At 38.5% G+C, this 25,773-nt stretch overlaps 3 protein-coding genes across 3 annotated transcripts in view; 2 read left to right on the top strand and 1 right to left on the bottom strand.

The window, feature by feature from the left end:
• LOC149001675 (alpha-N-acetylglucosaminidase-like) overlaps nucleotides 1–6,825 on the top strand; it is a 92,792-nt gene extending 85,967 nt beyond the window's left edge. Inside the window, exons 15-19 of the mRNA XM_089136841.1 lie at nucleotides 4,070–4,180; nucleotides 5,172–5,413; nucleotides 5,677–5,914; nucleotides 6,005–6,083; nucleotides 6,162–6,825. Coding sequence (XP_088992967.1) covers nucleotides 4,070–4,180; nucleotides 5,172–5,413; nucleotides 5,677–5,914; nucleotides 6,005–6,083; nucleotides 6,162–6,436 — 945 coding nt within the window. The 3' untranslated portion in view covers nucleotides 6,437–6,825. The remainder of the gene's footprint in view (nucleotides 1–4,069; nucleotides 4,181–5,171; nucleotides 5,414–5,676; nucleotides 5,915–6,004; nucleotides 6,084–6,161) is intronic.
• A 1,352-nt stretch (nucleotides 6,826–8,177) lies between these two features.
• LOC149001674 (uncharacterized) lies at nucleotides 8,178–10,366 on the top strand. Its single transcript, XM_089136843.1, has 8 exons — nucleotides 8,178–8,494; nucleotides 8,566–8,652; nucleotides 8,735–8,862; nucleotides 9,198–9,294; nucleotides 9,400–9,477; nucleotides 9,617–9,842; nucleotides 9,941–10,164; nucleotides 10,268–10,366. The coding sequence occupies exons 1-8, from the start codon at nucleotides 8,363–8,365 to the stop codon at nucleotides 10,289–10,291; spliced, it is 996 nt and encodes a 331-aa protein (XP_088992969.1). The 5' UTR covers nucleotides 8,178–8,362; the 3' UTR covers nucleotides 10,292–10,366.
• A 239-nt stretch (nucleotides 10,367–10,605) lies between these two features.
• On the bottom strand, nucleotides 10,606–18,795 carry LOC149001673 (putative glycosyltransferase STELLO2). The gene is made up of 3 exons (XM_089136842.1): nucleotides 16,468–18,795; nucleotides 11,488–11,614; nucleotides 10,606–11,394 (listed from the first exon to the last, which is right to left on the bottom strand). Exons 1-3 carry the CDS (start codon nucleotides 18,198–18,200, stop codon nucleotides 10,921–10,923), a joined length of 2,334 nt encoding a protein of 777 aa, XP_088992968.1. The 5' UTR covers nucleotides 18,201–18,795; the 3' UTR covers nucleotides 10,606–10,920.
• Nucleotides 18,796–25,773: the final 6,978 nt, after the last annotated feature.

Below are 25,773 nucleotides of genomic sequence, written 5' to 3'. Positions count from 1 at the left end.
ATGGCTTCTCTCCTTGTGCACAAAACCAAGGAGACCAGACATCTTTTTCTTTTTGATAGGTAAATTTTTGTATTAAATAAGGAGAAGAAGTACAGAAACAAGCAACCTCAGCGAACCCCATCTATTTAGTCTAGAAAAGGGTTGAAGTCTCTGAGACAAGCAGGACATGCCCTGCAAACAACAGCAAAACTTGATCCCGATTATTGCACCTTAGCTTCTTTAATACGCCTCCTTATACATATTTTCCTTCACCGTAGCATCAAGGTGAGCAGATTTTCATTGGGGAGCAAAGTAATTGATGAGGTATTAAAAACTAGACCAGCCATGGTTGGCTTTGTTTCCTCCAGACATGAAAATCTACTTAGTTTGCAGCCCCTTACACAGACTTAGATAGCACTCTACCACTTTTATAAGTCTGGGCATTCCATAGTGAAACTATCTTTCAATTCAGCATATATATTGCCAGTTTTGAATCAGATCTTATTTGGAAATTCCAGGGAGTCCAGATGTGATCCTTGGAGGGAGGGGCCACCACTAAGGGTTTATTTATGAATAGCAGACCCAATTAGGGTGTTTAGAGCCTGCAGCTATAGGGCATCGGAGTTTACACCTTGCAGCTAGGGTTTTAGAGTCAGCTAGCGTTGAAGGGGAATGATTTTAAGGTTTGGCCAGTATGGAGGTCTACGGTTTCTTAATTAGGTCTCGATCTTAGTTTTGCAGATTCAGTTTCAGACCTAGGGTTTGGGATTTCGCGTGAAGAAGAGATGGCTTTTATAGGGTTTGGGAGGGTTGGATCTAGGCTGCTGTTATAGTCAAAGGTTGCTGGGGTTGAGCTGAAGCTATTTTCAGAGGGAATTAAGATTGGAGAGGAGTTAAAAGGGTTTAAGGTTTTTAGGTTTAGGAGAGTTCTAGAAGTTTGCCGTAGGGAAGAGAGAGGATGGAGAGGGCTGGGGAAGGCTCAGGGTTGAGGATGTACTTACATGCTGTAGCTTATGGAAGGAATGAAAATCAAGTGCTGCTGCTGCTGGAATACTTGAATTCTGCTATATGAGAGTCACTCTGAGGCTGCCACAGGGTTTCTTCCTCTTGGAAACCCTACTCAACCCATTTGAACCCTCCTTTTCTCTGAATTCTCTTCAGTTTATTCAATAATCAAATCTGAATTGTTTACATTCACTGGCCTTGAATTTATTGCCAAAACAAAACAACTCCTAGTGGAACTCAATACCTAGAGAGTCCTATTTGGAATAAATCTACAACTTAAAAGACCCCTACTCTAAATAGGACTCCAAGTCCAATAAGACTTATCAACTACTAACTACAACTGAGTTCAAATAAACAAAATTAGAGATAAAAAAGGATTGCTAACTACTGCTTGGACTTTGACTATAACAGTCTTCTTCAAACTAAGACTCCTAGAAGGACTAGCATTCTGTCATTTCTCATCAGGGAATGATCGAATCAGCAAAGTAAGAGTGGATCAAAAGTCCTGGTGAGCTTCTGATTCCGACTAAGCTAGATGGGTTAGGGTACCTAGAAGGTGACCAAAATGCCTTTGCTGGTGCGGCTTCTCGGTGGTGTCGTGGGAAGAAGAGCTGCTGCCCTATATCTTCTAGCTACTAGCGGCCCTATTGGGGTCCTGGTGGTTCACATCAAGTCCTGTAATACAGAAGCTTATATGCTTTTGGATGTCTAGCAGCTCCATTTTCATTATGGAGAAATCGTCACTCACTTCTACATAAGCTATAACTGGTAGAACCTTTGTTGCCGGGTGGGTATCTTCCACACGGCTCTTGAACAACAACACATGGCGTTTTCCAGATCCCACAACTGCGATTACAAGGAAAGATCACATCCATTGGATTTAGAAAATGCCACATGTCGCGATTTGAGAATCACACGGGGGATACCTGTGTGACAGCAAACAGAAACACTAATTGTTACACCATCTCCATTTTGAACCAACCCTCTATGTGCAGCTCCCGCATCTTTTAAGGAATCATCATGATGCAAGGCCATGAAGCTACCACTATGTGGAACCCAACAACATCCCTTGGGTATGAACACATTCACCTGATTTGTATCCCCCGATGCTCCACCACGTAAAGTGACATAGGATCCTTATTGCCAGATAAGGAGAGGGTGGAGCATTTACAAGCAACCTGTTCTTTGATGGCCACCACTATTTGGTATCTGGACTTCATTTTATTCCTGACTATTCTATGTTTCCTTTCAGTTCATAGATGGTATGCTATAGCACAGATTGCCAAATTCCCTACCCAGCTGATTTATCTTCCTCTCCAAAATGGTAACATGCCTGTACAGCTGCCTCCTCCAAGGTTATAGGTGGTTTACCGGTTCCTGACCAAGCAGAAAAATGTCTTTCTAGACCAATGAGTTAAAGCTACAAGTGAAGAATGTTGCTCAACAGAACATGCAATTCTGTTGTAACTGAATTCTCTTTCATATGAGATTATTCCAGTAGGCAAGGCATTCAGGATTACTTCTCTAGGTTATGAAAGGATGTCTTGGGATGTTTCCTGCAAACCAGATGGATGATTCCAGCCTGTTGTCCTCCCTCTCCTAATAATATTCCTGGCAGATTTAGAAGTGAAAATTCCAGTTGAGTTCCCTATCCAGACCACCAAGTCTTTCAATTCAAGTGAAGTTTGTTTAAATGAGTCAGCTCTCCCATAGCATCCTAGCTCCAGGAAGAGATCAGACTAGTTTCTGAGCTTCCTTCCCGTAGTATATCCCCCTCTAATGAGAGCCTTGCAAATCTGGATTCATATCTCACTCTTTCTCTGAACCATTTGACTAGAATGCCCTTACATCTTGATGAAGCTCTAAACTGTACTTCTGCTTCCAGACAGGAAATATTCAGGATTCCCATTTCTGAGGGATAAATAATAGAAATAAAGCTTTGCCTCTAAGTTACTTGGAGCTAACAAATCTCAGAAGTTCCCATGAATTAAGGACTGAGATTATGAAATGCTCCAACTCATAGCTCCAGAAGGGGCAGAAAATGATTGAACCGAACACGGTTTTTTTGCCTTCTCATTCCACCTTGTGGATTTGTTCCATTGCAATCATGATGAATACCTCTTCTCAGATGTTGACTATCAAGAGTTCCTCAAGCCTTTTCTTTCTGTCTGTGAATTTTTTTTCTCAAATAACTCCGTTATAAAGAGATGACTACCGTGCTCAAGTCTAACTCTCTTATTCCTTGAAACCTCACTATACATAAAGCTTTACATTTTAGAGGTTCTAAATCTAATATTACATATTTCTCCATCAGATTGTCAACTTTTCCAGCCATCTCATATTTAATGACATGTTTTGTCAATGTAAAAAAGCAGAGGACCAAGTGACATTGTGGAGGGTTTTTGTTATCATTAAGAACAGCGACATTTCCTTGAAATCAGGTAATGTGGTAAAAATAATGAAAATAAAGGTGATTGTGAGTAAATCTACATATTTGGGAAAAAGAAGTAACACTTTCCAGTTCTTTATGCTATCTTTAAAGCATAAATATGCATCCAGGATGATTAGATACGTGATAAAACCTTCATAATGGTTTTATGGCTTCACAACCGAAGTTGATGTTATAAAATGTACCCTTAAGAGTTTTGAGTTTTTTTTTTTTTTTTTTTTTTTTTTTTCAATACATATGTAATTTCTTAGCTTTTTCATTTCATTTTCTTTTTATTGAAATATGTGGACATTTTAAAACTTGTCTGTGGCAAATGCTTGAGAAAATTTTATTGGACTATTTAAGATTCCTGGATAAGCTCTTGTTGTAATATTCTCTTTCATTTTTTCACAGCTTCTAAAATACATCTCTTTCTCTTTCAATGCCCATTTCCACAATGAAATGTAATTGAACATATTTTCCTGCTTTCCCTTTTCGATGGTGTATATGCATGTAGAGGTATCATTGTTCAGCACAAGACAGTAAGATTAAATGGTTAATTAATGTAACTTTTGTCATCTTTGTTGATAATGTCTATGACCATCAGTTTAAGTGGTGTGCGTTACTGGGACCTAACATAGTTCATTGAACTTGTAGGGGTGGGTGTTATCCTACTCACACCGACGCTATGGTAAAGCAGTTCCTGAAATTGAGGAAGCATGGAGGATTCTTTACCGAACAATATACGACTGCACCGATGGAGTTCCTGTAAATTCTTCTACTTGTCCATAATAGCATATGCTGAGTTAATTGTTTAGATGCTTCTTTGACCCCCAACCCAAATAAAGAAAAAACCACCAACAAAAAATTAGAAGAGAATGCTCCCACCAAAAGAAAGGGGTGCTAATATGCATTGAGAACATTGCTAACAGGGTTAAGGAACTGTGCGGAATATTTATGAAATTGCCAGTGCAACTTTAAGTTGAGTTGTTACCACTTCGATGGGCCTGTAGCAACCCAAATTTAGGAATTGGAACTTGAAGTTGAATCAATTATTTGCATTTAAGTACTAGAGCCTGTTTCTGCATATTATTACTAAATGAACAATGAAGCAGCCCTGATGCTTAAAGTTTTATCTATGCTGCTTTCATGTTCACAAATCTGTTTGCCTATGTGAAAGTGCTGTCTTTGTTGTAAGTTTGAAGCATATGAAGGGATTAATGTCTAAGATGAGATTATGATGGTTTTTTTATTTTTTTTTATTTCTTAATGTAATGATTATGGGATTGATTTTGTTCCTGAAATTTCTTGAAGCACCAAAATCCCCTTGAGGATTCCCTTCACTGGCAACTTGGGAGGAACCATATTCTCACTCAGCTAACTATATATCCAGTTATTTTCTGGACATTAATGAAAAGAGAATGACGTCTTATTGCATCTTGGTTTGAAATCGGAATCCTGATTCCTCTATTGAGACATTAGTGGGAGCTAGTGAGAATTCCTAGTTCTATTTTAGATTGTAAAATTGCAGCAGATTCTTTTGCAGGTTCAAATTAACTTGCAGTTGTGAGCTTTGAATCAATTTCAATATTTGGAGTTGAGAGAAAAAAAAAATTCTTCCCTTGAATGCATTTCTGAACCTTTTAATCATCTGGAATGCATTGCCAACCTACAACATGTTGCTTACCTGAATGCTTAGTTATTTGGCTTAGATACTAATTATATGGAATATTGTTCATGCTCTGTTTAATTGTTGCAGGCTCGTAACAAAGATTACATTGTTGAATTCCCAGACTGGGATCCTTTGTCAGGACCTGATGCATCCACATCAATCAAGAGGAAGGTTAATCTTTTATTGGAAAAGACAAGTACTTTATCCTCTGGAGAAACACTATCATCTTTGCCTCAGCCACATTTATGGTACTCTACAGAGGAGGTCATACATGCTTTACAGCTTTTCCTTGAAGCAGGAAATGATCTTGAAGGAAGCCAAACATATAGGTAAAAGGCCCTTCATTTGATTGTATTGACTTGTTTACTTAAATTCATGTAGCACTAGCTGTAAACGATATCAAATAATAGATTAATATCTGCATTTGTCTGCTCTTTGATGGCCCCATTCTCTAAACATGGTCCTTTCTAATTAAGCATTTTCTGCTCAATTAACATTATCCCCTGTTTATCTTTGTTGCCTTAATCCATTACAAATCTGTCCAGCAGCTGTACATACATAATGATGGCATACTGATTGTAAATTATGACAGATATGACTTGGTGGACTTAACTCGTCAAGCACTATCAAAATTTGCAAACGAGCTTTATTTGAAAGCAGTGATAGCATTTCAGAAAGAGGATGCCAAATCTTTAAGCGTTGCATCAGAATGGTTCCTTCAAGTCATCAAAGACATTGATACTCTTCTTGCTTCTAATGATAATTTTCTATTGGGAAGTTGGTTAGAAAGTGCAAAAAGTCTTGCTAATACTCCGAATGAGTTGAAGCAGGTTGGAACATAGAACTCATTTGACCTCATTTTATAGTTCCTTGGAGAATTTTAGATTATTTAACCTCTCTTTCCCATTCTCATTTCTCAGTATGAATGGAACGCGAGAACACAAATAACAATGTGGTTTGATAACACAGAAACCGAACAGAGCAAACTTCATGATTATGGTATTATTGATTGTAATTACTTTCCTGTTCTGTTTGTTTTACATTGATATTGATATGTTCTTTATTGCTTATGAACAGCCAACAGGTTCTGGAGTGGGCTTTTGGAAGGTTATTATCTGCCAAGGGCTTCCATGTACTTCAGTCATTTAATAACGAGTCTAAGACAAAACAAGGCCTTTAAATTGGAAGAATGGAGAAGAGAGTGGATATCTTACTCAAACAAATGGCAAGCAGGAACAGAGCTTTACCCTGTAGAGGCCCAGGGAGATACCCTTGCTATTGCTGAATCATTGTTGAAGAAACATTTTGACGGGGATTTCAGTTGTTGCAGGAAGAATCAACAGTCGATGTAAAATCGATGTGTAGATTTATGCAGTATAACGATTGTGAACCTTCTTATCTGGGTTCTTTTGTTAATTGACTCCTTAATCAAAGAAACCCTACTGGGTCCAGTTATGAACAGGAAATATTCAATATAAAGGCCTATTAAATTGGATGGTGCTTTTTTCTCATTCTGCATTTGTTTTTGTTCTCTTTCAAGAGGTTTGTTAAGCTGTCCTTTATGTGGTTCTAAAGAGAATTAATTATATGTTCTATCATGGGTTGAGCTGTCCTTTATATAGTTCTAAACAGAATTCTATGTTCTATCATGGGTTGCTTAGTTTTGTACCCTTCTTTATGCTATTGTTACAAAATGGCGATGACACTCAGGGAAATTATGCACTTATTTGGTGTAATACAACACAATTTGCAAAATAAGTCTGCAATTGATGAAGTGAGGATACTGTCAATTGCTAACTACTTGTCTTAGTACATCTGAAGGAGTTAATTAAATAAAAGTATGTTTGAAGAAAACTTTGATGGATATATACAAACAAGTGTCATGTGTCTCTATCTCTTGCACCAACGAAATGTAACCTTATAATGCTGAAGCATTCACCTGTCACAGTATGTAAAGAAACATTTCAGCACAAGCTTAGTAAGAGTGAGTGCAAATGCCATGCAACCTAACACCTCACATCTCTAACAAAATGGTAATGAATAAGCAATCAAGTAAGTGATTAAACATAGGCACATAGTTTATGCAATGTATGTTCAAGTTTATTATGAAATTAAGACCTAGCAAACCATCTCTTTGTCCCAGCTGGTATAGTACAATTATGATAGATTAAATAGACTTCCAGCCTCCAGACTGCAATGAATGCAAGAAAATGCAAACCCTAGTAATCCTGGAAGCCATCTTGGCTAAAAAAAAAATTTGTGACTTTTTTAATCTTGTATTTACGTAGTGATTTACATTTGGAAACCAAAAGCAAAGTTTTCAGTGAGCATGACGATCATTTTGCTCCCGGACCTGGGTAGCATTCTTTCCTCCCATAAAATGATCTCAAAATATTGACCTTGAGTACTAAGATGAAGAACTGATGATGACAAATGAGGTTCAGAAAAGAAAGCAGAGAAGGCCTGGGATTCTTCTCACCCCTAAATATCAGACCTGCTATCACTCTCAAAATAGGATTTTGATGTGGGAAGTCAGGAATTTTGCCCTCCTCCACCCTCTAGTTTGGTCAAATCAATGAGATTATTTTGAAGAACTGCTCTCATTTCTATGCAGACATTGTAGCTGCAACCCAAAATTTCCTTCTGGTCCCAACTGCAGCCTAAAATGTCAAAACTGGTAGGTGGAAGCATGTAGACAACAAAAGTTAGCTTAAAAAGTTCATCAAGCTTGAATTATCAATGAAGGCTCTCAATAATAATAAAATGGCCGATTCCTGCGTGAACGTGAGCAGTTGGTTCTTCACTTCTCTTTGGTGGGTCTGGAGCTAAATGTTCATATGCAGACTATTTAATGAATCATGGCGTTTGGAAAGACTAGTTTAATCTTTTCCAGTGGCAGTTTTTCTTCACTTGAGAGCGACTAAAAAATGCAAAAAGTAACTATCTTAATTTTCAATTATATCCTTCCATGGTTAGTATCTTATAAAGGAATCTTCGTACTTGTTAATTTATGGCAAAACCCATTCTTTAATGGCATAATGAGTCATCATTCCACCATGTAGTTTTAGTCCATCTTCTTGTGCTTAGAGCTTAAATAGCTTTTCTTCTTATACTGAGTATGGGCTTCTGAAACTTGTAAGATAAACAACAGAGAGAGAGAGAGAGAGAGAGAGAGACTGGCTTAACAGTGTTTCACATTTTCTGTGGTTCTAAGGGAGAGTGAGCTGATAGTACAGAATTTGCAGGAATACAGGAGGATTTGGAACTCCAGCATAGTTATGGAGGAGGGTTTAGTAGCAGATCAGGGGATTAGTCCGAGTCAGGGAATTTGGGTTCCAGTGGTAGAGGAGTTTACCTTTGCTGCAAACACAGTTCCTTTCAGTAGCTGCCATGCCTCTACTATTGTTGAGGTACTGGAAATGTTACTTTTGATGTTTTACTCCAAAGACATATTGTTGATGTTGTTTGCTGATCTGTATAGTTTGCGAAAGATCACTTTCTGGTTGCCTACTTTGGTGGTTCGAAAGAGAGAGCACCTGATGTGAAAATTTGGTTGCAGACTTATAAGGTAACAGATATATTCTTCTTTTATTTGATCTTTCAGTTTGATTGTTGTTCAAACTGATACAAGGGGGGAAGTTCTTGTCTAGGATGGCTCATGGCTTCCTCCTACTGTGATTGATGAAGAACCTAATGTGCCAATGTGGAATCCAGTACTATTCAAGCTTCCATCAGATGAATTGCTACTGTTCTATAAGATTGGTCCTTTCGTTGAGCAGTGAGTGTTCAACCTTTCACTGTCTTCTTTGAAAATACTTTTTCTTATTTGTATTCTGTATTCTGTATTCTGCTATGATATCCCCCAATTTCTTAATTGATTTGAATTAGTTAATGGAGCTTGAGAATCCCACATGATTCATTCATGAAAACCAGAGTATATTCTGTGAATACTTCAATTGTAATACTCCTTAGTTGATCTGTACTTTATGACCTGAATGTCTGGAATTAACTATAAATCACAGAAGCAGAGTGGATATGTAAGAGATATCACATGAAGATCTAATTAGACATAGATATGTTAGATTGGTTTACTGGTATCAAATGAATTTTCAGATGGAGTGGATGCATGAAGAGGTCATTTGATGGGGGTATCACTTGGACAGGAAGGGAACAACTTCCACCTGGAATTATAGGACCAAGCAAGAATAAGGTAGAACATCAATTTACTCTCCATTTCATTACTTGTGATAACTTACTGAACTTGAATCCAAATATAATGTTTTCATTTCATCAATATTTCTTACTTCTTTTCCAGCCCATATTGTTGGAGGATGGTCGGTTGCTGTGCGGATCTTCTGTGGAAAGTTGGAACTCCAGGGGTGCATGGATGGAGGTACAAGCAAAAAACACACACATACACACATATTCACCAATGTTAGGGGATTATCTTTTCTTGATGGCAATGAAAAAGAAAAAAAGAAGAAACAATGTATATTGACATTTGGGCTTACATATCATGTTTGACTGTGTAGGTCACAGATAATGCTGGAAAATCATGGAAGAAGTTTGGTCCGATATCTATAAAGGATGAATCCTATAGTGTGAGCCAACCAGTTCCCTACATGACCACAGATGGGGCATTACGTATTCTAATGCGATCATTTGAAAGAACTGGTAGAGTTTGCATGTCAGAATCCTATGATGGTGGTTTAACTTGGAGTTATGCAAAGCCTACAGGTCTCTCAAACCCAAATTCAGGTTGATAACACTGGTTCTTCCTCTGTATCAGATAATCTTATGATATTATCTTTGCCTGATGTTTTCTACTGGCTTCTGCTTTGATATCCATTAATTAGGAATCGATGGGGTTAAATTGAATGACGGCCGTCTATTACTTGTACACAACACAACATCAAGAGGTGTTCTCAAAGTAGCCATATCTTCAGATGATGGTGACTCCTGGGATGAGGCAGTAACATTAGAGAACACTTTGGGAATGGAATTCTCTTATCCTGCTGTTATCCAAGCCAGTGATGGATTTGTTCATATCACTTACACATACAAGAGGACACAGATTAAGGTAGCCTTTTCCTTTGGTTAACTTAGTTATCAAACCTTTCATTTATGTTACTGTTATCTACTATTTAACAGTAAGGTTGAACCAGTTCCACTCCTCTTTGCAGCATGTTGTTCTCAAGCCCAACTAATTTGTTGCTGCTGGAGTTGTAAGAGGTGAACAAGAAGAAATTGAAAGGAGAGGGGGAGAAAGACGGGCTGGTTGGTTACTGTATTATGGAGATTAAAGATAATCATTTACTAATTAATGCAATTCTTGTTCTTTTTAGTGGTATTTGAACTTATGGAAGAGTTCTATCTGGAAGTGTGTACCCAGGATTGACTGTTGCCTCAACTATTTCTTTAAGACCATGATTAAGGCAGAGTTGAGTTGACTAAGAGGATTCATGCTGTAAAATTAACTGTTTTCCTGTGCGACATAATCCTACTTACAGAATGGATTCACCGATGCTTATCTCCTAACCACAAAATACTTTTTTTGGGTCAATTGCCAGTTTGATCTTCTCATATATGCTGAATCCAATAAAATTTGAGAAGGCACATCTGTTATGGGGGAATTTCCACCCAGTAATGAATACTATTAACATGAATGGTAAATCTACAAAAGAAAATTAAAAAGAAAAAAACAAAAGTTAAACCCTATTCCCTGCCCCTCAAAATTTTACAAAAAATAAAGCAAAATTACAGAATTTGGTGTAACAGTAACCAGCATGGTACAAGTTTGGTCTTCCGTGTGCAAATTGAAAGACTTTCTCAGCACTCAAACAAGCTCCATTAGAAGGGGATCTCCTGTTGCCATGATTCTAATCAATTTTATAAAATCAGGCTCATTCGACACACTCCATGGATGCACTGCAGGTGCTTGAGCAGAATATAAGCTTGAAGAATTGTTAGATGGAGCTTCAGTTTTATAAATCATCGTATTTAACACTGGATCAAAATTACTTAATGAATCCATTGCCTTGAAGAACATGGGTACTGCAACCTTATGATGGATTTCCAGATCACCAACCAGGCCTACAAGATCCACAAAATCCCCTACTAACCGTTGGGGAATGTAAAACACCTCGGAACTGCAGAGGATTAGGCTATGCTTGCCAATCCTTTTTTCCTTGTAACTAATTTGAAAGTGAACAGGCATCATAGTGACAACTTTCTTCACCATGTCTGCTTGTGAAGCAAACCATTTTGAGTTGTTGCCGATTGTTGATACAGTAACCCAAGACTCAGGAACCTGACAACATTAGTTACAAAATAATACTTGTAAGAGAAATGAAGAAAGAGTTTGATCAGGGTTCTTGAGAATGATAAATGAAGCTTCCATTACCTTTTCAGTGATCCAAAGCTTAGTCTTATCTGCTTCGAGCAGATTCCAATAGTTAAGAATGGTATCATCCTGGAGGAATAGAAATCCTTCTGCCTTGGTGAACCTGCTAAATATCTTGGGTAGAAACCTGTAAAATATGAATAGAAGATTATAAGCTAAATACTACCAAGATAATGAAGAGGATTGGTCTCTCTAGCGTATGACATGGAATTACGATAACAACATTATAGTAAAGTGATGGTTTCAGGTGTTTTTCTGTTTTTAATATATATTTTTTGTTGTTTTCAATTAGGACTAATAGTAAAATCTGTTTCAGGTTAATGATGATGCAAGCCATGGCAAACACACTGCAATAAAACAAACAAAGATAATTGCTTGTGGCTGCTTCAATCCTTAAGACTATAACAAAAACCTGAGTAAATAATCTAGTAAATGACAGTTGCTTTTAGGGAGGATCAAGGGTACAAAGTAAAAGAAGAAACAGCTTTACTATGGTTAGAGAGAACAGTAGCAACACAACTTAAGACCGAGTTTTCCTTCAGCATTGGTGAAGGAAGCAAAAGCTAGTTCTCTTTACCGAGGATGAAGGTGATAAAGTGACAAACAGAAGCAGCTTACCATGGTCAGAGAGAAACGGTAACAATTCAACTAGGACCAAGTTTTCCTTCAGCAATGGTCAAGGGCTTCCTTGACCAAGGCCTTATGATGGAGTTGAGAAGGGGAAATTTATCAGGTCCATTTCCTTGTGAGAAATGGACCATCCATTTCCTTATCAGAAATGGACCTGATATTGGTCCGTTGAGAAGGTATCAGCATCAAGCAACAGTTTTTTCTTTTTCTCCACCCGCCCCACTTTTTTTTTTCTTTTGGATGGGGGGGGGGGGGGAGGGGGTTGGTGTTGTTAGACATTAATGATCCTTGACTGGTGTACCGTTCCTTATACCTCTCAATAAAGCCCAAAGCAAACAAGAATGAAAAATATGCCAACAAACATTTAAACAAATCACCCAAAAAAAGAAGGAAAAGCCAGTCACGTAATTGGGCTTCAGAATATCAAAATCTAAATCTCCTATGTACCACTTAAGTTTCACATAATGAATGCTTTACATGATAATTACTTGGCATCCAGGTGAGCTAAGTAGACAGAAGATTAGAGTATTCCAAAAGGCAATAGAATCTCAATGCAGACACTGTCAACCTCTGCTGGCACATCAACCAAACAGCTTTCACTTTCCACAGGGGAAATTAAAAAATAATTAATAAAAAAAAGACGAGGAAGATCCCTTCCAATGTACAAAACAAGATTCAAAACAACATACTGTTCAGAATCTCACACCTGAGGGTTTTCCGTGAAATTCATTTGAGTTCATCAGAGGAAGGTTTGGGTTCCTGCAATACCGAGGACATACCTCAGCCTACTGATATGATGCTAAAAGCAAGAGAGAAGATTCAGTGTGGGACAGTATCAAAAATTGGATGAAACTGTGCTAACACAGTTTTACATGAACGATACTAATTCAATTCAATAATAGCACCAGAGGGTGCTCTAAACATATTATTATTTTCACTTTTTACTCTCCATTTCCATTTCAAGTATTATTACTTTTCCACTGTGTAGATATGGTTTTGGTTGGCCAAACTTAACTTGGGGCATCTAAATTGTACCTAGAAATAACCATATGCTCAAAACCTCCACAAGATAAAAGGATGATATGACCCAACTGATTCTGGAACAATGTTTTCTCTGTCTTTGCTTCCTTTTTCTTTTTTTTTTTTTTTTTTCTTTTTTTTCTCTTTTTTTTTCTTCTTTTTCTGTGGTTGGGGGGGGGGGGGGCTTTGAGGGGGGAAGGGCACCACCATTCAGCATTAAGCATGTTATAGGTCAAAATCAATGGGCAGTTAAGGGTTCATACAATGATATGAACAAGTTCCACACCAAGCCAAGGGGGAGGAACCAGGGAGGAACCAGGCATCTACCTTAAACTCTAGTTCTTTAAATGAACCTGTTCTGGTTCAATTGAGTCAGGTTCAGTTAGCTCAGGCCAAACCAACCAGGTCTCCATGGATTCTGCAGTGCAGAATTTGATAAGTACTATCGAATTAGTTATATTAAGACATACATAACTGAAAATTCATTAAGTTGGTGAACTGAAGTTGGATCTATGGACTCAGAAACTAGTTTTAGTAGTAGTTGGTGCATGTCATGAGTAATGGTCAAATTGGGAAGTCTGCTTGAGAAAGTGATCATCTAGAGTTTCTGCGACAAACTAGTTACTAGAGACACTATGGCAAGGCTGGATACATCAGATAATTATGTTTGTGGTGGGACACTTCATTTTATGGTACTATTAGTGGCTGTTACTATTGGATAAGTTGCAGGTGAATTTTCCAATACAGAGGTAGAGGACGAAGGATATAAAACAACTGGTTGTAACTAAGCCAAGCCTTGCCTCTGCTTTCACCCCTTCAACTGCTTTAACACTGCTTGTGGTTCATTCCCAAATCCAAATATATTTGTACTAGATGAGTAGATGTTCTCGTTCATGTTTCAGTACATGTCTTTTTGGCATATTGTCTATGAATAATCTATAGCAAAACATCATTAGTCTTTTTCTATCAACTAACTACCAAGAAATCAACAGACAAGATAAAAACAGAAGCATGGCAGCCATCAATTTTCAGCACTCTTAATAATTCCACTCCTTCATATAGTAGAACCAAGGAGATGGTCCAGCAGAAAAAAATGAATAAATAAAAATTTGCATGATCTACACTGTGTTAAGTAGATACTAAAGTAGGACAAGGTCAAGCAAAGACAACACACTGCAGGGACCGATAAAGAGAAAAATATAGCTGGTCAATTTTAAAGAAAGAACATAACTCTGATAGCAGCATGCACCCAAATTTTATAACCCCATGACTACAAATCAGTCTGACAAGAAGCCCCTTGAAGGCTTCAAAATATCTGGTGCACTCACAATCACAATCATTTCTGTAAAAGTAAACAATATAACACCTTACGGTCGTGATGCCATTAACATTGCATCTCCTACACAGAAGAAACAGTATGCTTCACTATGATGGTTACAGTATGATGGTACCCTTTCATCAGTTAGAGACTCAAATGTCTACCGAAAATTCCCAAAGGAGAAAACTACTCAAATTATGAAGGAGAACAAAACAAAGGCGCTACTGAGGTATACTGTTTCCAGAGGCAGCATAGGGACTACGGTCACATTCCCCAAACCCTATGGCCCCAATCAATCCAAGGGTATTTTGTCATTTTGGTAATTTTCATGGGTCCAAGGTTTCGGTCCAGCTTGTTATTACGAACCAAGCCTAACCTTGTTAGGATATTATTCCTAGGTTGTGTGGCAATCCCCTAGTTTCAGTCTGCTTCTTGTTAGGATTCCATATCTACTCTTAGATTCCAAATTGGATCCTTCTAGGGTGAGATATGATAGAATGAGAATCATTGTTTATATTAGAGTCCTTAGACAAGTAAGAGTCATACTAAGAATTATATTGATAGTCTGAAACCAAGTTAGTTTCCTAAGATGAGTCCTAGTTTTTTATTTTTTATTAGAGGCTATAAATAAACCCTCCGTCCTCTCTAATCGCAAGTTGATTTTGTTACAAAAATTGAGAATTGAGTTTGGAGGCAAGAGAGGAAGTCATGAGATCCTAGAGGGGCTTGCGGCACTTCAAGAGTGAGTAATTGCTGCAGTTTTCTTCCATCTACAGCAAGCTTTTTCAACTCTAGCAGCAATTCCTTATTCACAAGTACAGCATACTCCCAGTCCTTTAGCAGCCCCTTCCCCCTCTTCCCTAGCCCCTGCAAGCATCCTTAGCCCCTCCCCTCTTCCCTATGGCAGCTGCCTACCCCCTCCCCTTAAAACCCGAGTTTCCCATCCCCAATCCACCCCTCCCAAAAGAATCGCACTGATCCCCATCCCCCAGTCCTACTCTTAGTTTCATAAAACACATTCGTCCATTAGGGTTTCAAATTCCTGTACTTCATCTTCTGCATTAAAATTCTGCAATTCATCATCAACCTGACCTAAATCCTAGTTCAACATAAACCCTCAGCCACACTCAAAACCTCTTAGAATTAGCATTTCCTATACCTATTCCACTCCTTCCAAGTCCTAACCCTAGTTGACTTCCCTAGGGTCCTACTCCAAGTAGGAAACCTCTAACTAAACCCAAAACCCATTAGGATTAAACCTGAAATCACAAAATCACAACAATCCCATTCCAAACCTAACCGAAACCCTAAGACCCTACTTTCCAAACTTTTAACTTATAAATCCAGCTCTCAGAATATAAAACAGCAGCAACCAACCTAGACGAACCCAAGTACACTTCAACTCAGCCCTAGAATTCCCTAAATCCTACGCCAAAATCATAAATTCAGATCTGAAACTATCATTACAGCAAGGTTTCAAGTCTAAAACTCTAAAATCCTTAACCCTAAGCCTGGCTGAATTCTTCAAGGCATTTGAACCCTTAAACCATCCAAAAACAAACCACTGAAGGCATTCCCAGTCCTAGAAGACAGCTGGTTCCCGAGAGAGAGGATCCAACAACTAAACCCTAGAATCTGGTTCACATCAGCTACTCAACAGAAATTCAAATATAGCAATCCTAAGATACTAGATGTAAGTAAGAATCACAATCCCTAAAACCTGAATCTTGTCAAAGGAGGCCAGTAAGTATTGAAGTATATTTCCAGTTCAATGATGATGCCCTTAAATAATGTGTTCCGTTTTAATGACCAAACCCATTTCCGAGGATTTATGCCAATAACAAACTCATTACAGAGACCAAGTTAACAAAAAGTGAGAAGTGTTAAAGGTCATCCTAGCTAAACTAAATTCATAAATAGAAAATGACCTGCCCTTGCCTGCATAGATATCAAGAAAACCTGTTGATGAATGGAAACAAAGGGCCATGAAAAAACCTATGTTAGTAACTCACTTGTAGGCCTGCCACAGTTGGCTCTGTTCGACAGCAAGATCCGCATTGCTCTGCTCTGACAGGATGACCACAGTCTTGAATATTCGACCATAAAGCAATCTCCATTCTAAAGCAGTGCGTTCAACTGGCCCATTACAGAACAAGATGATTACAACATTACCAAAATTCTTTCTCCATCGGATCAGGTTTCCAATCTCGTAATTTACAGTCTCCGTTTCCTCAACACCAAGGTGTACAGAAGGAAGCTTCCGAGGGATAAAATCCTTCCTATCTCCGTGACCTACTGTCACCTGTGGTCTATCCAATTCGAGTGACATCAATCTTGGCTGCTTGTACCTAACAGCCAGCAAATCTTGAAGCCAAGCAGCAGTGAACTCCACATCCAACTCGCTCCAGAATCCCTCCTTTGCCATTGCATAACTTAATTCTAAGATCTTGTCAAATAACATGTGCTTAGAAGACCTCCATGAAACCAAGAACTTAATCAAACGACCCACATTCACATGAAGATCCTTCTCCTCAGAAAACGGGTATGCCTCGATCCTATCATATCGATGAACTGTAGGAGGATAAACCATAACTAGACCACCAATTTCCCACAAAAGTCTCTGTGCCCAATAACCTCTCAAGACATCGGAAGCCATTGTACTAACAGAGACAGGAAGCATCAAAGCCCAAAATGCAGAAGAGTGGAAAATCGTATTGAACGAGTTCAGGGGAACCATCATACCTTGTGGCAAAGCCACTTTCGGTGCATGTTCATCAAACCTGATATCAAGAGGTTCCAAACCAGCCTTTCTGGTGGAATAAAAAACGGAATCCACATCAGGGAGACCATTCGAAATGCCTTGCTGGATGAACTGCTTACCACCCAAAACTTCAGTGTAGAACTCCTCGTGTGCGAGCTCTCCGACATTCTCCAATGGCAAACCTCTTGGCCAGACAGAACGCTGACCAAAATGAATATATGGGTTCACAACCGTTCTATTTGGGTTGTCGTAGCTATATTGCAAGATCGGTGACTGCCTCGCCTTCCCACCAGGCAATTCCAAATCGAAATGCTTGCCAAGATCACCGTCGATCACTTCACCACGATCATCTGCATCAAAGATCTTCTTGGCTCCATGCTGGATGGCAAAGAGGTATCCAACTGTCTTCCTAGTATAGGAATCGTAAGGGAGATGATCTACAACTCGGAACCCTAGCTTGGCCTGTTGATCTAGAGACAGAAAGATCGCACCTTTGAGGTTCCAATCCGAGGGGGTCTTGGAATTGCCAATGGCAAGTACCTGCCAACCCCTGATTTTCACAAGACTGCGAAGCGAATCGGTTGGGTAATTAGAGACAGAAACAACTATCCATTGTTCAGAGCGAAAAGCTGCATAAGGCGTCGACTGATCTTTCATGGGTCGAATCTCCTTCCAATTGATTTTAGGCAACGGCCTCTTCTCGGGCACTTTCGCTCTTGCTTGGACGAGAGCAGCAGAGTAGCTTACATTGTTGAGGAAGAATAATGCAGCGACCGTGGAGACTAGAATGACAAAACAAACGATTTTGCAGAAGTTCGTTGAGACCCATGTTGAGAAATCGAGTCTTTTGGGCTCAGAGAGACGATCTGGAGGTAATGATGAAGAATCTCTAAACTGGGATTTACGTGGTTGTGGCGATGATCGATTTTGGATCAACAACTGGGATTTAGGTTGTTGTGGCGTTGAACGATCTTGGACCAACATTGAGATTGTTAACAAACCCAAACTTTAAACTCAAGAACTGAACTAACCTCAATTAAAACTCCTCTTCCTTCTCAATTTTGCTGAACTAAAATCCCTCTGCAATGCTTTGCTCGTTCTTTCTTTATCTGAAGCAGCTCTATCTTTTCCACTAGTTCTGATCAGTATCTGCCGACAGTTATTTGGCTTACCTGCTAACTTGCGTAGTCTTGAATTTAACTACTGCAAGTAGCTGGTGATATGGTGAGGTGGGATGTCCTTGTTTTCCTTTTCTTTATTCGGATAGTTTTAAATCTCCATGGTCTACTTCTCTACTCGCAAAACTGCAACTTCTTCTCAGTATGAATTAACTAATAATAAATAACAAGTCTCAAAGACAACGAAGACGAAAACGATCGAACCTTGTGACTTGATAGAAACACCAAGTGAAGTTTGTTACTGCGAGAATATGAAAGTAAGTATCCCTTCTGTCAAGCTTTCTAAGATCCATAGCCCGTTTCCAATGGGATCTCATTTCTCCTGTTTGAACTTCATGAAAATTTTAAGGAGCAATATTAGGATTAGGAACTGGTAATTCGCCTTTCCCCATTTAAACATGAGTTTTTTTTTTTTTTCTTTCTGGAATCATCGATTTTTATATGCTGGTTACCGTATAATATACCATCAGGTAGTACAATCTACGGAGGTGTTGGTTTCACCGAACCGAACAACCCTCTGATGGTCAAGATATTTTGATTCACTAGTAAATTTAGGATCACTAGAGATAGTTTTGAGTGTTTCTTGCCTGAAGAAAAAAATTCATCAAAATTCATATGATAAAACTGTTTTCAGACAAATTTTTTAAACATATATATATATACATTGAAGTTTATGAAAATTTTGCTTCAAGCAACGGTTTTGGCACAATAAATTATTATTGTGTTTGTTTCTCAAAGCAAAAAGTTGGAGACTTACATGGAACAGTTTTAGAAAGGGTATTATAAACCTCAAAAAGAAATTCAATTCATCTCATAGGTTGCCAATGGTGGGAGTAAGGGTATTCTTACTTTTCAAGTAGTGGACCTTGCTTCAGTCTTGCGCATTTAATGTGCAAGACTGTCAAGCGATGCATTTATGTCCGTCAGATGGTGCTAGAAATGTAGAATAGAGAGAGAGAGAGAGAGAACGTGAGGAGAGAAATAGGTGAGAGAGAGAGAGAGAGAGAGAGAAGGCTTTACGTGAGTCGGTTAAATTCAATCTATGTTCACGAAAGAGTTTCAGATATTTTCCACTATATTGAGAGTTGTTTATATGACTTCTTTATATAGAGATAGAGTTCTTATTCATTAGTGTTATAAGACTCTTGTAATTGTGATTTTTTAGATTCTTTGAGTTACAATGTTTGGATTTACATAAAAAATTGACCAGAGTTTTTTAACAATTGTAATATGTATCAAACATTTCTTTGGGTTGGTTAGAGTTTATATGAGTACCAATTGTAGAAACCTTCTTGAGTGTAGTGGGTAGTGTTTGATCAGCTGTGAACTCTAAGAAACAACCCTAGCAACATAAGCTTGAGATGAAGTGACAGTTAAATCTTTGGTTGACTTTCTAGTAATATCCCTAATACATGGAAATCTCAGTTGAAATTTCAATCTTAACCGTTGAGATTCAACGGTTCAGATTGAAATCTCGACCTATGTTTTGAATTTGAAGTCCAAATTTTCGCTTGACCATCATGACTGAGGCAATTCGTCCAAAGTGGTAGCCCAAGTTACTTTTGTCATTTTTCCTAGAATTTTCTCAAAACACCAGAAGATTAGAAAGGACGCTGCTGGCCACCCGAACTCTAGACAAGTTTAAGTCTCAAAACACCTGCTAGTAAAAAGTCAACAAAAGTATTCAATGACTTATTTAGATAAGAGAAATTAACATATTCAAAGTTTGAACAAAGCTTAAGAATCTCAGAAATTAGTTTTTGAGCAATTCAATCACAGAAATTGACTTTGATTATTATGTGTCCCTTCTCAATTAAAGGAGTCCCCCCCCCTTCCCCCCCCCCCCCCCCCCCCCCCCCCCCCCCCTCCCCACCCCACCCCTTCTTTTTCTACTACTTTTCCTCCTTCCTCCATATACTACCCCCCCCCCCCCCCCCCCCCCCCCCCCCCCCCCCTCTCTTCTTCCCCCCCCCACCCACCCCACCCCCCCCCCCCCCCCCCCCCCCCACCCCCCCCCCCCCCCCCCCCCCCCCGAGCGGCCACCCCCCCCCCCTCCCCCTCCTTTCTTTTTCTTTTTTTTTCCCTCTACCCCCCCCCCCCCCCCCCACGCCCCCCTTCTCTTTTTTTTTTTTTTTTTAAATTTTATTTTTTATTATCTTTTTTTTTTTTTTTTTTTAACTTCAAAAATTATTTTTTTTTTTTTTTCCCCCCCCCCCCCCCCCCCCCCCCCCACAATTTTGTTCCCGGTCCCAAGCCCGGTAAAGGAGGAGGGTTGGTGCGTCGGTCGCAGCCGGCACCGGAAAAAATCTAGCCAAACCTTTTTTCATGGATTCGACCTTATATGATAAAAGCTATGCTAGGGCGTTCCCCGACAAAAGAAGCGACGCGCTACACTATGGCCCGGTGTAGTGATAAGTGGGCAAGGGTTAGCTAGGGCGTCCCATGGCGACGCGTCGCATCGGCGCCCGGATGCGGTGATAAGTAGGCAAGGGTTCCCGCGCCGTGGACGAGTGCGGGTAAAGAAGCTAGTCCATAAGCATAGGATTAGATTGGCATCTTGGAACATAGGATCTCTAACTGGTAAGAGCTTAGAATTGATAGATGTTATGAGGAGAAGAAGGATTAATGTAGCTTGCATTCAAGAGACTAGATGGAGGGGTAAAAAAGCCAAAGAGTTGGATGACTTTAAACTTTGGTATCTGGGATAAAACAAATAAAAATGGAGTGGGTATAATAGTGGATAAAGATTTAAAAAATGATGTGGTGGATGTTAAAAGAGTGGGTGATAGGATTATTGCTATCAAGCTTGTAATGGAGAAAGAGTTCGTAAATATAATTTGTGCATATGCACCTCAAGTAGGACTAGATGAAAGTCTAAAGCTAGAATTTTGGGAAAATATGGGTGGATTACGCAAGAAATTCGTCAAGGAGAAAAGATTATCATAGGAGGTGATTTAAATGGACATATTGGAAAAGATCAAAGAGGATATGAGAGTGTTCATGGAGGTTATGGTTTTGGAGAAAGGAATGACGAGGGGATTTCAATTTTGGATTTTGCTACTGCTTTTGATCTATCTATTATAAATACTTACTTCAAAAAGAGATGAGCATTTAATTACTTTCAAAAGTGGACAGCATAGAAGCCAAATAGATTTCTTCCTAACTAGAAGGACGATAGATTGTTGTCAAGGATTGCAAGGTGATACCGGGAAAGCTTAAGCGCACAACATAGACTTGTGGTCTTGGATATGTGCTTAGTCCCAAGAACACATAAAAGGTCTAAGGTAAACTATCCCGAGAATAAGATGGTGGAATTTGAAAGGAGAGTACTCTAAATCCTTCGTTAATGAAGTAGTCAAACAAGGAAAATGGGATTTTAAAGGGGATACCAATGCAATGTGGAATGAGATGGCTATGTGTATTAAGAAGGTGGCTAAGGATGTTCTAGGTGAATCAAAAGGAAAGATCCATTCTTATAGAGAGACGTGGTGGTGGGATAGTGAGGTTCAAGCTGCCATTAGGAATAAAAAGGCTAGTTTTAAGACATGGCAAAGAACTAAGGATGTTGAGGATCTTCAAAGGTATAGGTTAGATAGAAATGAAGCTAAGAAAATTACGGAAAAGCAAGGGAAAGAAAGTATGAAGAGTTATACAATAAGTTGGGCACAAAGGAAGGGGAAAAATCTATTTATAAGATAGCTAAGATGAGGGATAGGAAGAGTAGAGATCTTGACCATGTTAGATGTATTAAAAATGGAGATGGTAAAGTATTAGTTTGTGAGGAGGATATTAAGAAAAGATGGGAAACCTATTTCTCTAGTTTACTAAATGAGCATTCTTCAAGCACTTATGTTTCGGACGATTACACTTTTCACCAAGGCACTGTGTCCGAACTTATATACGTAGAATTTCGATGTCCGAGGTAAAAGAAGCTTTAAGGAGGATGAAACTCCAAGACACAAGGTCTGATGAAATCCCAATTGAAGTATGGAAGAGCTTAGGAACCCATGGACTAGTTTGGTTGACTAAGTTGTTTAATAAGATTATGAGCACGGGGAAAATGCCGATGATTGGAGGAGAAGTGTTGTGGTTCCAATTTACAAAAATAAAGGAGATATTCAAAGTTGTAATAACTATAGAGGCATTAAATTGATGAGCCATACGATGAAATTATGGGAGAGAATAATTGAAACCGGTTGAGACACTTAACTACGATTCACGGAGAACCAATTTGGGTTTATGCCGGGAAGATCTACAACGGAGGCTATTTACTTAATTAGGAGACTTATGGAAAGGTATAGAAAATGTAGGAAAGACCTTCATATGGTATTTATTGACCTAGAAAACTTATGATAGAGTCCCTAGAGCGTTAATTTGGCAAGTACTAGAAAAGAAGTGTTGCAAGTAAATATGTAGATATAGTTAAGGATATGTATGATGGTTCGGTGACTAGTGTTAGAACTGGGGACAAAGTAAGGAATTCCCGATAACAGTTGGGCTACATCAAGGGTCAACTTTAAGCCCATATCTATTTGCCTGTAATGGATGAATTAACCAAAGACATTCAAGATGAGGTCCCTGGTGTATGCTTTTTGCGGATGATATTGTGTTGATTGATGAGACCCAGTGGGGATTAATACCAAATTAGAATCATGGAGAGTAGCTTTGGAATCAAAAGGCTTTAAACTTAGTAGATCGAAGCGAATATCTAGTTTGTAACTTTAGTCATGATCGGCGATGATGAAGTGGTGATACTTGACGATAAAGAGATTCCTCGAGTGATTGTTTTAGGTACCTAGGTTCAATCATAAGTAAAAGAGGTGATTTAGAAGATGAGGTTTCCCAAAGAATTAAAATAGGGTGGATGAAGTGGAGAGGTGCATCCGCTTATGTGATCCTATTATTAAAGCTTAAAGGAAAATTTTATAGGACCGTTGTCCGACCAGCTATGATGTACGGTGCAGTGTTCTGTTAAAAAGAATCATATAGATAAACTCGGTGTAGCGAAATGAGAATGCTAAGATGGATGAGTGGCAAAACTAGGATGGATAAGATAAGAAACGATCATATTAGAGTTGGTCGGTTGCTCCCATAAGTGATAAGCTTAGAGAAAGTCGTTTGAGGTGGCACGCCACGTTCAACGGAGACCTATAAATGCTCTGTTCGGAGAAGTGATATAATCCATATTGAAGGAACTAGAAGAGCTAGGGGTAGACCTAAGATAACCTTAGGAGAAGTGGTGAGAAAGGATATGTATAGCTTAGGCCTTGTATCTAGCATGGCCTGAACGACGATTGGAGGGCAAGAATCCATGTGCCACCCCATTTAGTTGGGAAAAGGCTTATTGTTTTTTTTTTTTTTCCTCCCCCCCCCCCCCCCCCCCCCCCCCCCCCCCCCCCCCCCCCCCCCCCCCCCCCCCCCGCCCCCCCCCCCCCAACCACCCCAAACCACAAAAACCCCCGGGGGGGGGGGGGGGTTATTTTTTTTTTTTTTTTTTTTTTTTTAAAGGGGGGCGGCCTTTTTTTTTTGTAAAAAGCCAAAGGGGGGGGGGGCCCGCCCCCCCCCCCCCCCCCCCCCCTATTATAATGACGCACCCCCCGGGCCCCCCCCATTTTTTTTATATAATTTAATAATATAATATTTTTTTTTTTTCCCCCCCCCCCCCAAAAAAAAATCCCTTTTTTCCCCCCTTTCCCCCAAAAATTAAAAAAAAAAATAAAAGTTTAAGATAAAAATAATTGGTATAGATATCATTCTTAAAACTAGGGTTTAAGATGGTTACCATTGAACCCTAGTTTTAAAGAATAAAAAATTAAATCTTAATTAAAAACTAACTCACCATCTATAAATTTCTTCCTATTTATTCTCTCATATTTTCATTTCTATTTATTCTCCCCTAGATCTCTTTTTTTATTCCTTATTTTTTTCTTTTTATTCCCTATTTTTTTGTCTCTTTTTTATTTCACATGTCCCACTAAACATTAGAGTAGTTAATAGACATTGGAATTTTCCTAAATCTTCTCCACAATTATCAGGTATTCAATCTCTTATTCTCAAATTATTCTTCTCTCTCTCATTTAGGATTTTTCTAGTATTCTTTTCAGAAAACATAATTGAATTTTTTATTTTATTTTATTTGGTTGTTCTTTCTTTCTCTTAAAATTTGATTCTATTTTTTTTTTTTGGAGAAAATGGAGCTCTTTATTGAAGAAGGGAAAAAGAAAGAAAAAAATTACTGTCTGTCTGTAGAACTTCTTACTGTAATTAATATCGTCCTTAGTAAGGGATGACAACATTGACAAGATAGCATCTACAGAAAAGAGTATTTCCTTGGATGAATTTACATATCTAGCTCGGAAATTTAATTCTACTAATAATAATTTAAATCTTCTTAGAATTTAACAATTGAATTTATCAGATCTAATCATAATCATTGATTTTTTTTAATCTCTAAACTTTCTCCTAAAATTTGAATTTCTATTAATAGAAATTTAAATCTTGTTTAGAATTTCAGCCATTAATATTATTAGATCTAACCATAATCATTGAATTTTTTTATTTAATTTATGGAAATTGTTTGTTTTTCCCATATTTAGTTAATAGACTTCAAATCTATATTTTTTCATACAATTTCTCTCACAATTTTTTCCCCACTTTTTCTTTAATGAATTTTTAAAGTTTTTCTCCCACAATTTTGCCACTATGCTTTATTTCAATATATTTTTTATAATTTACTTATAATTGTGTTATCTATATTTTAGTCGTCTTACTAATTTATCTAAATTTTTAATGTGGACCCCACGTCCAAATATAATCAAATAATTCAAAGGTAGGACGCATAATAGGTCCCGCATTAGCCCACATAATATGTATGGTAAAAAGACATTAGTGCTTGTCCGATGGAGAAGTGATCTAGACTCATTATTGGTCATCCCCCAAATATTCAATCCTAACTCTGCCCTATCATCGTCACCTTACCTCAAGATTCATCAGTATACCCCAGCTATCTCAACATGCATCAATGCAACCTCACCTAGTCTAATTTTTCTTAAATAAAATTTGTTTTTTTTTTTTTTTTTTGGGATTTCTCATCCTGATGTAATCCCTCTCAGGAAATTTTCTCCTGAGCTTTTTTAAATTTTTTTATGGAGTCTCTGCAATGGTAGATTTATCATCACAATGGATCTTGGGGTAGGAAGAGAACATACAAAACACCAAAACGGATAAGCAATATCTGGGTTGGATATGAAGCCCAACGAGTGGCAGTGAAAAAGTCCAATACCCTGCTTTCATGCTTTTATGTTAAGGTGTGCAAAATCAAAAGCCTTGGGTGTCTGGGATTAAAGGTCAGCATCCCATCCTTTTGAACAGAATGAACA

Source organism: Hakea prostrata, chromosome 10, assembly GCF_041222555.1.
Source record: "Hakea prostrata isolate BN-2017 chromosome 10, UWA_Hpros_2, whole genome shotgun sequence".
Taxonomy (NCBI): domain Eukaryota; kingdom Viridiplantae; phylum Streptophyta; class Magnoliopsida; order Proteales; family Proteaceae; genus Hakea; species Hakea prostrata.
This window is presented reverse-complemented; position numbering and strand designations above follow the sequence as displayed.